This window comes from Aptenodytes forsteri, unplaced genomic scaffold (genome assembly GCF_000699145.1).
Source record: "Aptenodytes forsteri isolate BGI_AS27 unplaced genomic scaffold, ASM69914v1 Scaffold132, whole genome shotgun sequence".
NCBI classification, from domain to species: Eukaryota; Metazoa; Chordata; class Aves; order Sphenisciformes; family Spheniscidae; genus Aptenodytes; species Aptenodytes forsteri.
Genome location: NW_008795520.1, coordinates 622,058 through 638,295, shown reverse-complemented (window position 1 = coordinate 638,295; position 16,238 = coordinate 622,058). Strand labels below are relative to the sequence as shown.

At 39.0% G+C, this 16,238-nt stretch overlaps 1 protein-coding gene across 1 annotated transcript in view; it reads right to left on the bottom strand.

Annotated features, from left to right (window-relative positions):
* Positions 1-494: 494 nt before the first annotated feature.
* Positions 495-16,238, bottom strand: part of SMOC2 (SPARC related modular calcium binding 2) — a 193,741-nt gene continuing 177,997 nt past the window's right edge. Inside the window, exons 10-13 of the mRNA XM_009281804.1 lie at positions 8,694-8,796; positions 7,524-7,771; positions 4,931-4,974; positions 495-2,132 (exon numbers count right to left, since the gene is read on the bottom strand). Coding sequence (XP_009280079.1) covers positions 2,109-2,132; positions 4,931-4,974; positions 7,524-7,771; positions 8,694-8,796 — 419 coding nt within the window. The 3' untranslated portion in view covers positions 495-2,108. The remainder of the gene's footprint in view (positions 2,133-4,930; positions 4,975-7,523; positions 7,772-8,693; positions 8,797-16,238) is intronic.

The window sequence follows — 16,238 nt, the reverse complement described above, 5'->3', positions numbered from 1 at the left end:
AAATCCAAAACACAGCCCCATACCAGCTGCTGTGAAGAAATTAACTCTATCCCAGCTAAAACCAGCACACCATACGTGCTCACTTAACCAGGTGCTGAGTATTCACAGGGTTTGCCTCTCTCTCCTCATTGTTTCCAGTCAGGTTGAAAGTTGCCCAGTAGCTCACACTCACACCAAGGGGAAAAAGCGTGATGTCTAGCTATGCCACATTGCACTTTGCTGAGTAGAGGTAAGAGACCAAGCTGAAGCTATACAGAGACAGTAGCAACAAAGGACCTGGCCTCAAAATCACTGTTTTGAGAAAGCAATGGTATGAATAAGGCATGAACGACCTTAGGAGAGAATTCAACAAAGGGGCAAGGGAAGAAAAGAAGATGGACACAATGTGAGGTCATGAGGTTTCTTATAAACTCAACGCAGTGCTGAAGTCACCACTGTGTGTACCTGCTTCCAAACATGGCTATCTGTGTTTCAGAAGAAAAACCACCATCATAGTTTGATAACATACTGATTTTTAATCTATAAAGAAGATTAAATTCAAAGTTTAACAGTATAAAAGAATAACAAATACTTTTTAAAACAAAAATACAAGATAACACACAGTTGCATCTTGGTTCCTCCTGCTGCCAAAGCTTAGAGTACACAATTTCTGGGGTACAATTCCACTGCATACAGTGTTTCCTATTACTTCAGCATATGTTGAAATTGAAATGAAACATTTTTATTTGCAAAAAAGCTTTTCCAGGTACAAGCTCAAGCCAGGGTGCTATTATGATTAGCTAGTCACATGTCAGATCCCACACATTATTTAAACAAACCAGAATGAAATCACTGCTTGTTGCAACATTCCTGCCTTTTCATGTCAGCTCCTAGATGCCAGCAGTCCATCTACCACTGCATCGATCAACCCAGCTGCTTGTAACTCACAGTTGTTAAGAGCTGAACCTTTTTTACTTGGGTCCCCTGCTCTAAATTCACATCCGCAAGTTCTTATTCCCCTCAGGCACACATACGAAAAAGCACTGGGGGGGAGAAATGACAGAGAAGGTATGAAAACTTGTGAGAACTTCTTTCAGACAGCAAGGAAAAAGCCTCAGGCAGGGGCGATGTGAGTAGCCCCTCCTGATGGCAACTGTTCGTAATTTCTTCAGCTTTACCTCTAGTGGACCCTGAGGCAAACCAAAGAGTTGATGGGGGCAGCCAGGTGTAGGGGAAGAAAAAGTTGAACAATCTGTTTAGCCTTCCCTGTCTCTTTATAGTTAGATTTACAATTCTGACCCATATAAACTCTGCTCCTGCTTTGCACTGACCACAGAAACATGCTTTTAAGTCCAGGCTGAACCAGACTGGAGTGACATTACCTTACTCCTTGTTGGTTTGTTGTATTAATAACCCAAGCGAAAACAAACAGGGGAAAAATCCTACCAAAACTTATAATGGAAGGCACCTCAAAAATGGATAAAAGGATACATTTTTCTACAAGTATCCCAACCGTAGAATAACTGTTTTGAATCCATTAGTGGTTGCATTCTCATTGCATGATCTTTGGAAAGCATAATAATAACAATAAAACCAAAATGAAATAAAATATTGCCACCGACGAAAAATCTGTTCAGTTAAAAACTGCAAAACCAAGTAAACAGCAATTTACACACTTCCCTCAGTCCTGCAAACCTGAAACATCCAACACTGCTTGGACAAAATTGAGAATACAGTAGACTTTTCAGCATAATTCTACTTAAATGACAGTATTGATTAAGAAAAACAAAGTATACTATTGAAACCAAAATACATAGAATCAGGTTTCTATGCTACTGTTTGCCAAAAAGCTATTTTTTAAAAAATGGTTTAAATGCAAACTTTTACATCTTCAACACGTTTTACATATTTCAGACAACAAAGGAATACACATACATTGTATGTGATAATTTTTCAAAACTAGCCATTACATTTTCACAGATTAAAAAAAAAGTCTGTTTAAATATTTCATTTCTACAAAGTGAATTTACATTTTTTAGTACAAAGTGCAAATACTACAGTTGTTTTTATTGCCTTTTGGTGAGGAAATCTCCCACGTGTCAGAGATCTGCCTTGGATCAGTAAGCTGTTCACCCTTGCTTCTTAGAAACTTGCTGAAAGAAAGAAAGTTGGAAAAAATTGCATTATTAATGATGTTTTCAAGTAATCAAGTATAAACATTTATCTCTATTTTTCAGCAGTGTCCACATGCCACTATCAAACAATTGTTCTGCACAAATATATATGGGGAATAAAAAAAATCCCTGCCCTATAGTCCTTCATGGCATCTATGAACAAGGGTATGAGCAACATCTTTACTATTTCTTATCTATGGTCTCTTTAAAGCTATACCTGTCAAACACACAGTTTTAGCAACTGCCTGGGCAAGTCCCTGGTGCAATATACCTTTCTATGTCATGTGATGTATAAGGAATGGGCTGCTGGCCAAAGTCTTATGAACAATCTATAGTTTCCTTGTAAACTCTTTGCTAGGCTGCAAAAGACCCTCTGGGTCTCACTGACAGCGTGTGTGCATGTATGTGTATATTTGTTGGACAGGGTGGAGCTGCGCAAGGGAAATATACCTGGCCGCTACCCCAGTTCTGTCAGATCCATCATGTATTTGACCTCTTTTAGAGCAACCGCAGCTGAGACTCAGTTAGCATATTAGTATATGTATCTATATCTGCTTTGTTTCAGTAAGCTTGTATGTGCGTGTACACGTACAGATGTGCCCATATGTAAAAATAAATGCAGGAATACATGCCTAAGCACACATAAACATATATATAACTGAACTGCCACAATAAACTAGTAGAAAATGAGCTCTTGAGTGCCCATCTCCTGAGTGGTGCAAATCTGATCACTCCTTCTTAGGTGGGTGGTTTCCTTTAAGCGGCTCCTACCCAGCCCAGTTGCTTTTCAATAGCTTCCTTTCAAGTGAAAACTGTTGTGATGAAAGCCACCTTCTGCATTTGCAGCCTTGTATTGTTCGAATATGAAACCGCCCACAGATGGTTTGCTGAGCCAGCCTTAATTCCAGGCTATCATTTGTCAGCAACAGCTTTTAAAATAATTGGTGCTGAGTCAGCAAAATTATTGGACAAAATTTAAAAACATAGACGCTCTAGGACACTTTTATTAAAGATTCTGCAAGTCAGGATCAGATTACAAGAAAGGGGAGAGGGCTTGTCATGCTTCAAGTGTAATGCACGTGTGCCAGTAATTGCCATTATATGATTAAAATAACCCCTTTGAATGTTTTTGAGTTCCGACAGGATAATTGTTTTCAGGCTGCCTTATTTAAAGCATAAGTGATTTGTGGGGGGAACTTGAAAAGTTAAGACCACAAACATTTGTTTAAACAAACAGAAACTTATCACATCCCTCTAGCTGTGAGAATATTTTATATTCCATCAAAGGTATGTAGGAAGTCTCTGGTAGAACCCACAACCAATGTTGAGCTTGCCTTAGGAAGTGTGAACCCAGCATCAAACAAATCAGAGATAAAGTAAGTAACAAACTGACTAGCAACAATGAGAGGAAGTTTTCTCTTGGCTTGTGGGGAGGTTCACCCTGGGTTCAGTTTTTAACAAATTAATCTAGCTTTCTGGTAGATGGGAAGACATTCACCACAACTATGGTTTTGGGATATTGTTAGCCAAATTCCTATTTTCCCAGCTGCAGGGTTACCTGAGCTGTTCTTATAATATGTTTGTAGGAATATTTTTAAAAACAATTCATCATTTACTGATGCTTTTGTGGAAGTTAATCATTTAATTCCTCTAGCTAATACAAAAGTGAGGCAAGAATGGTATGAAGATGATTCTTTTACTAGACCATTCAAATAACTGGCAGACTCACAAGTCCTTCTTCAGACCCATGCAAAAGTGCCGGGAAGTTGTGCCCATGTTGTCCAGAAAAGTGAATCTTTAGGATTAATAATTATAAAAATAGACACAGACAAATGAGAAGCCCTTTCTTAACCTTTTTCCTGAGCTTCCATTTGAATCCCTCCTTTTCAATTTGTACCTTTCTTTGATTTAAAAATTCTGCTTTTGTGCCTTTTGTAGCTCTGAATGCCTTGAGTAGCCAAAACGCCATGAATGACATACACCGGTGTTACTCAGAAAAACAAAATCAAGTCTTTGCAGAAAATTGATGCAAAACCAAATCATGGATTATGTTGTCAGGGCACCTGACATTTTATTTGCTACAATCATTCTGCAGACCTAACCAATTTTAGTTTTAACATACATTAGCAGACTGATGCAAATCCTAGTTCTCCAGCATCATTTTTCTCAGCCAGCAAAGCCATTTGAAAGTGACAGCTCTTTTCTCTACGCTAAGATTTTAAAAGGTGTTTTAAACCACCACACAATAATTCAGTGGGGTTTGTGAAATGCATAGGTTTTCACAGGACATGGGAAATGCATGGCTTTTTCAAAAAGAGTAATTTCAATCAAAGTTTGTGTCTATAGTATGACTCACAGGAAAATTAACGGAATTCAGTTAAAGCAAAAGGTAAATGAAGATAAAGCAGTGCACATTTAAAAGTGTATGGGAATGCCAACATTCAGGAATGCAGAAGACTCATACGAGGGCTCAGTTACACTCATCTAATTATCACTAACCTAGATGCTAATTACACTTTATTAGGAACATCCACATGCAGGCATAATCCACTTTACATTTTTGCACATTTACTCTGCACCTGTAGTTGACTAATTCAGCTTTCATTAGATAGAACTTAAATCAAAATCTGTTAATCAGGATGCTGCTCTACATTTTCCCGGCAAGTCTCCAGAATGGCTGATGAATGTAGTTTGAAGCTGCAATGATAGCTGCTAAAACCCCAAGAAGTTCAGCTGGGCAAGACAGAAATGGAGATTTTGCTCTCCTCAGTACTCACCTGCCTGCTGGATGAAGTGCTCTCAGTGTTGGTTTTAGGGGCTGCTAAAGGACGGAAAAGAAAACATTATGAATATAGTTTGCAAGTTATATATACCATCCTGAAGAACTGAAGCCCTCATTCTGGTATTTTTTAGAGCAAGGTAACTGCACAGCTTTCAATAAATGAGATACAATATTTCAGATCTTTCATTGAAATGTCCACTTTTTTCTTTCCTCAATACAGGTGTTGCTTCTATCATGTTGTATGAAAGTTGGATGACAACATTTCTTGCCAGTTAATACGTGACATTTGCTTAGGATAGATTGCATCTAGTCAGCGTTGAGCATTTCAAACTTATTAAATCTTTAGTAGCAAATACAGCCTGTTATCCTCGGTGGGAAAGAAGCACGGACAAGCATACTGTCTGGAAAGCATTCACTTTGCTTAAACACATTGCGCAGGAACAGCTCTACCAGCCAAAGACATTGTTCACATTTAATCTATAAAACAACAAGTTTATCGCTGGTTTTTTAAGTTTCTTAGTGGAAAAGTCCAAGACAGTGCTCTAAATGAGGAAAAAAAAAAAAGCTACATGGGTCTGCTGGCCCATTCAACTTCACGAGCAAACTTGGGAGGCTAGGGAGGAACTCACCCTCTCGGTTTTCCATGTCAGTTTGTTAGTCAATCAAGCTGCACTGGGGCAAAGGGGAATGAAACTGGACCTTGAAAAATACTGCAGAAACTACCATTCCCTTGAGAAAGTATATTTTGCAGCTTTCTGGCTCTTACATTGCTTCAAATGATTCTCACAAGACACCTGGGACTCACACAGAATGATACAGAGCAGCCTCCTTATCTCAGCTTTCACACCTCAGGTGACAGGGTCTCACCCATTCCTAGAAATATAATTCTAGCTTTACTAGCGTGGCGACTGATTTCTTTTGTGCAAGTGAAAGGATTATCAGAAAGGAAATTTTAATTATCAAGCAGGAGAAACAAAACAGAATGCTGATATTCCAAAAAAAAGCAATTTTTATTGTCTTGTCTTTAAAAATATATATTTCTAGGAAAGCAACCAAATGATTTGGTTTAGAATTTTTTTCCAACTGGATGCCATTTGTTTTTCAATGCAAAAGTTCTGAGGTATTTTTTGCTTCCAAAAATTAATGTTCTGATTATTGACTACATTTATTTTTTAGAAGCTCTGTTAAAAATCTCCAGTTATGGTGAACATAATTTTTTCTTTAGCTAAATCTGTGTGTGATCTTCATACAATTTCATGCCTCTTACAACTTTCTTTTCTGAAACAGGCAGCTTACATGAAGCAGGAGAATCCTAATCTTTGGTTTTTTCACTGAAATGGGCACAGGAAAAACTGGGGTTTGGTTTGAGTCTTGCTATAGCTTCCCTTTATGTCCTGGAGCATTGGACCCAAATTTCATCTACAATAAGACCAAGGAGTGCCAGCTGCAGCAGGACAGAAGTGTCTGGATGTTAACATATGGAGTGACTATAATGGTCTCCACTTTAAGACACTAGTCTGCCAAACAGTGAAAATGAAAAAGGTGTTATATTTCAGTTTCCACATTCATAGCACGAAGATAACAACAGTCATCCTCCTTCATATACAGTTTCTTCACCTCTCTCACCTAAGTGAAAATTGCAAGGTATTATTATTAGGTCCACAAAAACCAGAAAAAAAATCCTGCATTTGATATATTTGTTTCAAGAGATCTGTTTCTGTGAGACATAGACAAATTACTTTATTAGTACAATGTAGAGCTATTCCTTCTTTCTGCAGTATTCACTTTCTAGGCTTGAATACAACCAATTTTGTGGAAACCATTTTATTTCTGACTGCATTTCCCACTTGATTTGCTTTTCATTTCCTATGACACCTTTGTTTTACTGCCTTGGCTTCATTTTAAGGTCCCAGGCAAACAAAATAATTTGCCTGTATTTCATGTTCTACGACTTCTTACAGTATGGGGAACTACTGGTGTTGTTTACAATTTTTTAAAAAAATTCTTCTTCAGTTTTGGGAATTGTGTGATTGAACTCTGCAGGGACCATTACACACTGTAGTTAGTTGTTCCCCTTTCTACCAGTTTGGCAGCAAGGTAAGGTGGCTGTGTACCAGCAGTTGTTCCACCTGTTTGGCACATGACCACGTTCCTCACTGTATCTCTAAACCACATTTGAGAAATGAGGAGTCATTAGAAAGCTCAACAATGCACTTCCTTCCCAGCAGGAATTCAGAAAGCACCGGTGTGATACACTCATTCAGGACATAGTACTGTAATAACATTAAACTGACTTTTTGATGACTGTTAATGTTATCGTACCCTCTTAGGTTTCCTACTGTAATACATTTAATGGTCAGAATCAAGGGGAAGTTTTTGATTCTGTTGGAGCAAAGTGATGATTTGCCTACACAGAAGCAGCTTTCCTGCCATCTGCCCTAAGCAACAGCTGCATTAGCTACAGACAGGTGTATTCTTTTTTTTTGTATACTTCTGGCATATACAAATATCAGACCGTCAGCTTTGAAGAATCTAGTGAACAAGGTAGAAAAGGTTCTTACTATGGCGTTTCTTTGTTTCTGCTTTACCTTCTTCTTTTGTTACTCCCAAGCAGCCCATTAATTCTTGAACGGATAAGGACTTATCGTTGTTCACATCACAGTATTCCACAAACTTCTTCACACATTTTTTTGGTTTTGATTTCTTTCTGAGGAATCTCTTGAATGGCTTGATTTCTTTCTTGCCAATGTCACCACTGGAATTTTTATCTAGCTGTTTGAAATACCAATGGACCACTCTCTCTTCCAGAGTATGATTTGGATCAGGCTCTGAAACCCTGAAACAGAAAACAAGAGTTTAATCTTAATTCTGATACATAAACCTCAGTTTATACCTTTATTTCAGAATAGTTAAATCACTGTCAGATGCTTTGTTACATAAACCTCTCTGCTTTTGGCCACTAGCTTCTTGTAGTGAATCCCTCTTTTTTCACTTTGGCCAACTGTATCCTAAATTTTACACTGAGGGCTGGAATCTGCTCCTAGTTAACTCTCTGAAACTGTGTTGGGGTCAGCACCATAGTCAGAAAACAGTGCTTTCCTCTTTCATTTCCTGAAACAGAGAAAAGTGAAGAGAGAAATAAAAGAGAAAAAGACAGTTTCATAGATGGCAGGCACATTAAAATGCGTAATATAGCCAGCTGAAGTAGGTCAACAGTCAGCATCGCCGAATACCTAGGCTCCAATTGCAACCCATGACAGATGTTCTTAGAGAGAAAACAGCTAAACGTATTGAACTACAGTGTAAGTTATGACAATAAATGCCACCTCTTCTTCAGATGGTAAGCACCTGACTTGCAGACACCCAAAGTTTGACAGCACTTATGCATTTTTAATTCTGCCTGTGACTGTTGATAGCACTGGTTTGCTTTACAAGCAACTAGGCAAAATATGAATCAGGAAGGTAGCACACATTCATCAAGTAAAGCCTGAGAGGAGAACAAAGACCGAGACACAGTTGGACCAGCAGCTACAAATAAACTCTAAGCTGTGCTGCTGCTGCTGCGAATTCAGCTGTCAAGTGCACCTCTGTTCAGTGGATACGGTCCACAGTGGTAACTCTGAAGTAAACTCTCCTAGATAGGTTCTTGGAAATTTACCCTTTGTGAAGGTAGAAGAATTAGTTCTCAAAGCCCTCAACAATTCATTCACCACTGCCAGAATCCTTTTAAAGACACACAAAAAGGATCTGAAACCCACCGGCTAGAAGACAACGATGGATCAGAGACCGCATGCACCATATCCGTGGACAATGCATCCAAAACACTAGTCAGGAACTCATTCTTCTTGGCCCCAGGACAACCTAGAAAACCAGATTTTTTTCTCTTCTTGTTTCCTCTTTTTACAACATTTAAATTCCAACAATAGTTCAAACTTAGAGATAGATGTGACTCTTTGCACACCAATTCCCATAAATTGCAGACAAGTTCATAACATAATTCAAAGACAAGCATCTAAATTCAGGTACATATCTGTAACATAGACCAGGAATAGAAAAACATCCTTTTGAACTCAAGCAAGTGGGAATCTGGTTTGCATACCATACCTTGGGTCCCTTTCTTTCAATTTTGGCCATTGTTTTTCCTTCAAGAAATTTTTTCGATGGGCGTCACATTTTGAAAAGAACAGCTTTGAAACAACAGAAGTTTGTACACGACACAGACCGTTTGAAACACAGACTAGAAGCCCACAGCACAACACTTCTTTCAGATTTCCACTTTTGCTCCTCTGAACTACCATTGGCTTTCTCAACACACATTGTCTCAGTGCATTGGTTTTCCTCTCTGTAAAATAACAGTCAGCTCCTTTCCTCTTTCACTTTTCTCTTGGACAGAGTTTAACTCCCACTATACGGCACCTAGCCCAATCGGGTGCTGTTAGTTGGTACATTGGTTCATACTGTGGGATCCTATGATGATGCTAGGCCATCCTCATAATTACATTTCCTGTGCCACAAAGTTCTTCTCTGAAAGAAACTGACAGAACATTTCAGACACATAATACGTCAGATAAATATATACTGAAAGATCCACTCTTAGAGCAGTGCAGCTGGAGCAGATAAATTCATCTGACAAGTGCAGGGATGTTGACACATGGAGGTTTGCTTATAGAGTACACCTGCTTCCTCTCCTCTTCCCTAGAGCCCTGAGCCAAACACCAGGTCTTCCCCTAGCCCTGTAATAGCTGAGTTAAACTCTAGGATAATCCACAAGCAGTGACATAGAGATGACAAGCTTGAAGCTGGAGCCCGTGGCAGGACTTTCACAGGCAATTCTCTGTGTTGGAGGCCCGCTTACCCATGGTTCTGTTCTGAAGTGAAAAAGGGAAACGCTTTGAAGTGTTGTGGAAAAGGAAGATTAGTCAATCAGTAGGGATTCGTTATTTCATTACACTTCTCAGCGACCTCTGGAGCAGGCAGTAGGATTATCTGAGCCTGAAAAGCCTCATCTTGCCCAGCAAATTATTTTTTAATACATCTTATGTTGATCCAAGGAAATGAACCTGTGTTATATTAGCCCTTAGCTGTGTTGCCGTAAGAATAGCTCAGCTATTATGTACAGCAGCAGTACCCACTACATATTATTGTCTAACACATTCATGCAGTTATGAGTTCCCTGTCTCTTATGTGTTTGCCTTCGGCACCAGGGACATTTTATTCCAGTAACTGTAAAAGGCGTATAACAGGAATTCATTGAAGCAAGTTTCACCGCACTAAAAGTACACATCTGAAACCAAATGTCACTCTCCTAGATATGTTCCTTTTCCCTTAGCCTTTAACCATTTTTTTTTCCTGTTACAACTGGGAAAAAAGAAAAAGAAAAAAAAAAAAACCCAAACCAACAGCTATGACTACAATCCTAAGTTTGAGTTCAGTGAGACAAGCACTTGAGCCTTCTCTGTAAGGCACAGAAATTAGAAGGGTGGCAAGAGATTAATAGGGAGGGACAGAAGACTATACCAACAGTTTCCTGGCAGCATTCAGTGCATAATTCAAAAGTATATTCTCTAGAGCAAAGAGCTTGCTGGTAAGTAAGGCTCAGACGCTGCGACCGTGTAAGTAAATTGTGCATTGTGATTTAAATGAAGCCACGTAACTTTGCAAGTCACAAAAGCACTTTTTCCCAGAGATGAGCAGGCAGAGCCCAAGCAGTTCCCATGCAGAAGGCACACCCAGCTGCGTTAGCATGGCAACCTGCCTGAATCAAGCAACTAAGTCTCTGAGCAACCTACTGAGCTCAGCACTACATCTTGCTAGCAAGGATACTTGGCCTGTGCACCAGAGCTGGTTCTCTTCAAAGGACAGGCAAAAAGAGGTCTGTCCAAGGGTCTCCATGTAGACCTATTTCAAATAATAAAAGCTTTATCCATTTCGTGCTGGGGTTGTGTTACTGTCATCACGCAGAAGCCTGAATGCTGCTCCAAACATGAGTTGTGAATTGATACGGGGCACGTGGAAAATGCAGACGATAATACCTCAGCGTATAACAATGCAGCGCAATATGGAGACAAGATAATTTGAGTTTTTTTCTTTCTCTGTCCTTTTTTGGATAGATAATAATGTTAACAGCCAATTTGATTTAGGAGTTCCACCTGAATTTTTCATGTTAGTTATGAGTGTATTCCTGAAACATCTGGAAGAAACAAAAATGTATGCTTTAGGTAGTTTCCACTGCCATCCAGGGAGCTGCTGAGTGTACATATGCTACAGATGTAGAGATCAAAATCATGACTTAGCTTGCTATTTATGAGATACAGCTAGGTGGGGGAAAGTATCAACTTCTAAATTCACAAGAAATCACGGGGAAAAAATTCCATAGTTTAAAGCCTGTCTCTGACAATTTTTCCTAAGATTAAGAAAGGTTTCTAAATGTGCATTGCATAAAGTTGCAATAGTAGCTGACAGCAATAGAAATCGTCTCATAGAAGAGAAATTTTGCTGTTAAAACAAACACAATTGGTTGCTGTGAAACATTCTAAACTATAACTCTACTACTTAACGTAAAATGACACCCTACAAAATCCTCACCAGTTAAATACAGAGAAAATATTCAGTTTCTCCCAATTATAATTTTTGCTGATGTGTGGGCAATCACACAGCAATTTACCTCACAGTGAAATCTCTGTTCTTTGCAGGTGTTATTAACTCAGAATAATTCTCTGGAGGCTTCACGCTGAGCTTTAATTTTCAACAAACTTGCAGATGAAATGGCAAGACTGGGGGAGCTTTAGCTTGATTGTAATGAATAATGCACTCTTAGTGGACTAAATACAGAAAGGGAAAGACTAGTCTCTTATGGGAGCCTTATGCTTCTCACTATGGCTTATGTGCTTCAGTTTCTTCTTGTGAAGCTCCTTGTCCTGTGTGGATTTGACAGCTTACATAAATAATAATTTGTTGTTAAAGGGTTGAAGTTGAAACCACATGGAGTTAACCTACAGGTTCAGAGATGTAACATAGAGTTGAGTGTTTGCTTTAAGGATAGTTTTACCCAGATTAAACCTTAGACCAACAAATACATACCACAAACAACAGGAATATACAAACATCTCATTTCAGCTATAATATAAAGGTAATCAAAGAATCGTCATTATACATTGTATATCTCATAGGTACACGTGTCTCTCTCTATCTACCTTTAGTAGTGAGGATGGATTTTTGGAGTTAAATCTGTGGGGCAGTTGTCTATACACCTTCTAAAATATGCACCCAAGTGCCTTGGAGCTCCCTGCTTGGTTGATAATAATCTATTACTGTCAATCTTGGAAGATTATCTTTTACAGCACATCTGAAGTCATGGCTAGAAAGGTATTTTGTTCATTTCTGTAAAAATGTTAATACAATAGGTAAGATTAATCACTTTAAAAGGGAGTTTACATTAATCTTCCTGCAAGAGAGGAGACTGTCTTGAGTCAGTCACTCAAGTAATTAAAGGCATGACAACGTTCAATTAGCAAATCTAAAGCTTCTTTTTTATTCCCTATTTGTTACTATGAATATCAGGCTTAGCAGTGCACTCAAATACAATGAGCACTGAAATATCTCTGAAGATTATAAATAAGTTTTGATCTGCCAAAAATCAGAATGATCAGAACTATTCATGTTTCTTTTGCAGCTTTGGCTTCACTGAAATATATATACAAGAGAAAATAATTTAACAAGGTCTGTTGATGCTACTGGTTACGCTGGGAGAGCAGACAATAAAAGGAAAATATTTTTTCTTGGACTCTTATTCTATACACATATATATGTACAGTTCATGAGTTTATTTCTGTTGATCCATATAAATCACAAGTTTGTGTTTGTCTAGATATGCTGAGGGCCCTTCTCATTTTTGGAGGACTTCCTGAGCTCTTCCTGAGCCCCATTCCAGCAAAAAAGCCCTTCAAAAGATGAGCCTGGGAACTGAAATTTGTAACTCTGCTGGAGACTAAAAATCATGGCCTCAACAGAGTCAGTGGTTTTATGGCTCATTGCAGTTTTTCCTTCACTGCACCTCCTGGTAACCTCTCACAAACAATAATTATCTACCTCTCAGTCTCTATCTTAGAGGGGTTGAGGACATTATCATCTCTCCTTGTTAACATCCCTCAGGTATTACCCTTTTTTTCTTTTCTTTTCTTTTTTCTCTCAAATATTCTTACCAATTAAAAGAATTAAGTTAAACTCAGAGCCAAATTCTCTTTTATCTGTGCTTACCCACATTTCAGAAATAATAAAGTAGAATAGAACAGATGTTTGCTGGAGGTGAGCTACAGATCCATTGCTTTGTAGCCCCAGATCTCTTATGTCTTACAGGGAAGAAGTATTATTTCTGGAGAGGGCAGGAAGCAGATTCCAGTTCTCCACATATATTTATTTTTGTTACTATTATAAAATGATCTTTCTGTTTTAATTTCAGGGGGGGGGAAACAAAAGAATTAACAAAGGATGCTCTTTCAAGGCCCTACCCTTCAATCCCAGGCATTCATATCATACCAAAGTGCATTGAGTGGGATTTGTTGAACTTGAGCCTGCTGAAACGAGGTGTCTCACCCATAACAGTTATTTAAGCTCAGTATAAAGGAACCCATTCAGAAGGCATTCATCCCAACTACCTTGGACTTTTTTCTTAGAATAGGATAGGAACTCCCTTAAAATGTATCTCTTCTTCCCCGTTAACTACTGAGGAAGTCCAGACAGCTAACTTACTTACACTCCCAGGTGGTGTAAAACTGCTTGTGAAGAATTCTATATGTATCTGTTTTGTAAGTTCATTTAGGCTCAAACTACTCTGTTATTCTTTGGGTAAATGTGGTGGAAAGAAGGGATAATGTTCATAGCAGAAACACATATGATCCTATAAACAGTTTTCACAGGCAACTGAGTGACAAAGTTAGGCTAGGGCATTTGTTGATAGGAAAAGCAGTTCATTACATTTATTTCATTTCTTGTAATATTATTGTTAAACAAGAAAAGGAGAATCAGAACACCACAGCATAACACAAGCAATGTGAAATGACTAGCTTTTGATTACCACTTTTTAGTTTGGTTTTTCCTCCATGAGAGTTTGAAAGGGTTTTGAGAAGCAAATTTCTTGCTGCTAACAGTTCAGAGATGTCACTGTGAGAACAGGCAGGGATGAACCAGATAGAACACTAATCCTCTCAGATGCCATCCAAAACACAAAGCAGAACTTAAGAAGGTCTGTGGACCTTATTTGCCTTTTTTAAACATTCTCTTGTGGACTCTTACTTTTCTAGTTTTGGCTAGGAACAGGAAAAAGGTCTGAAAACTCAGATGATAAAGAGGCCTTGCTCCTTTGCTGCCTAAGTGGACACAAGGCAGCTGATGTTTTTATTAGGTAGTCACTGCCTACATAATATCTGCCCCAGTTTTGGAGGCCAAAGACATTTCAGTATGTTGAGAAGAATCTGAAATTCTGAGCATTTAGGTTCAGCCTGTGCCAATGCAAACTCCTAACCTTCAGAGGCTTGTCACCCTACGTTTAACATGACCTGCAATGTGGGTCCAGCTCCAGTGTAAGAAACACAACGTATCTGTCTGAAATGTTGGCGCTGTGACACAAGTCTGTCAGCCCACTGATTAGGACACAGAGAGAAGAGTTCCAGGATTAGAAAGGGGCCCAAAAAAAGTTCAGAAGAGAAAAGCAACTGGATCCTATTTTCAGAAGGTTATACTTCTGCTTTACATACCATATTTCATGACTGCCTCCGAGATACACCTTCAGAGGCTTGTCACCCTACGTTTAACATGACCTGCAATGTGGGTCCAGCTCCAGTGTAAGAAACACAACGTATCTGTCTGAAATGTTGGCGCTGTGACACAAGTCTGTCAGCCCACTGATTAGGACACAGAGAGAAGAGTTTCAGGATTAGAAAGGGGCCCAAAAAAAGTTCAGAAGAGAAAAGCAACTGGATCCTATTTTCAGAAGGTTATACTTCTGCTTTACATACCATATTCCCTCCCTGCCTCTCCGAGATACACAGCTGGTACTGACTGCAGTAACACTTTCAGCAATAGCTTATTAAATTGAAATATTTTGGAATCCAGTTTTGTATAGTATGGCAGGCGTCTGAATCTCCACATTATCACTCTGAGAGTCTTAACAATTAGCAACCAATATTACTTAGGGAGTCAAAATGCAGTCCTTTTTAGTAGACATTTATTACTTCCAATTCACTTGTATTTTCATCACGCTGCTATGTTTCCTCTCAGGAGATGGGTATGAAATAACCATATTTAATTACCTCTATTTAAATATCCATTAAAAAGGAAAAGCTATTACAAAAAATGTATGTTGTTGCAATTATGGAAGTGACCTCAGAAATAAGGTGCATAATTCTGGTCTCCAGCTGGAAAAATTGAACTATGGGGACTTGCTTAGTAGGGATGTTTTTTACATTAGTTAATTAATCTAAGCAGCCTGCTCCTTGGAAACATGCATGAAAAACAGTCTTTTCTACAAACTGATGTTGATTTTAACCTTTCTGGATATCTCTTACTGAGATTTTTACCATTGGAGGCATCAGCTGAAAATCACAAAAACATCCACTCTCAACTAAAGCCACAAAAAAGCTCCCTATTCAGATACTAAGAACCAATGGTCATTAAAGCAAAAAGATGAAGGCAATTCAAAGCTGAGTTAGAAACTGTCAGCCCAGCAGCACACATTTATGTGAGAGCTGTTTTCAAAAAGTCCCTGCCCACAGAGTGGTACCAGGTTTTCAAAGAGAAGAAGAGAACCCTCATGCCAGTCTGTGGTTCTTTTACACTGTCATAACACGGGATGGATGGAGATGTAAGGCGAGCACTCCTTAGAGATGCCTTTCAGTCCCTCAAATGGTATTACATACATGGTGGATTTTTTCAAATGCACCCTTGAAACACTGCACTTTTTTATTTTAAATCCAAATGTAGATGGTACAGAGCAACTCTGACCTGTGCAACTCTGCACAAATGGGGAGTCCCACAGATGCAGTGACTTGGTGTCTCTCTATCCTGGAAATGAAAGCAATTACAAAGCTAAGTCACTGCTACAATGATCTTTATCAATGATCTGGATGAGGGGATTGAGTGCACCCTCAGTAAGTTTGCAGATGACACCAAGTTGGGTGGCAGTGTGGATCTGCTCGAGGGTAGGAAGGCTCTGCAGAAGGACCTGGACAGGCTGGATCGATGGGCCCAGGCCAACTGTATGAGGTTCAGCAAGGCCAAGTGCCGGGTCCTGCACTTCAGCCACAACA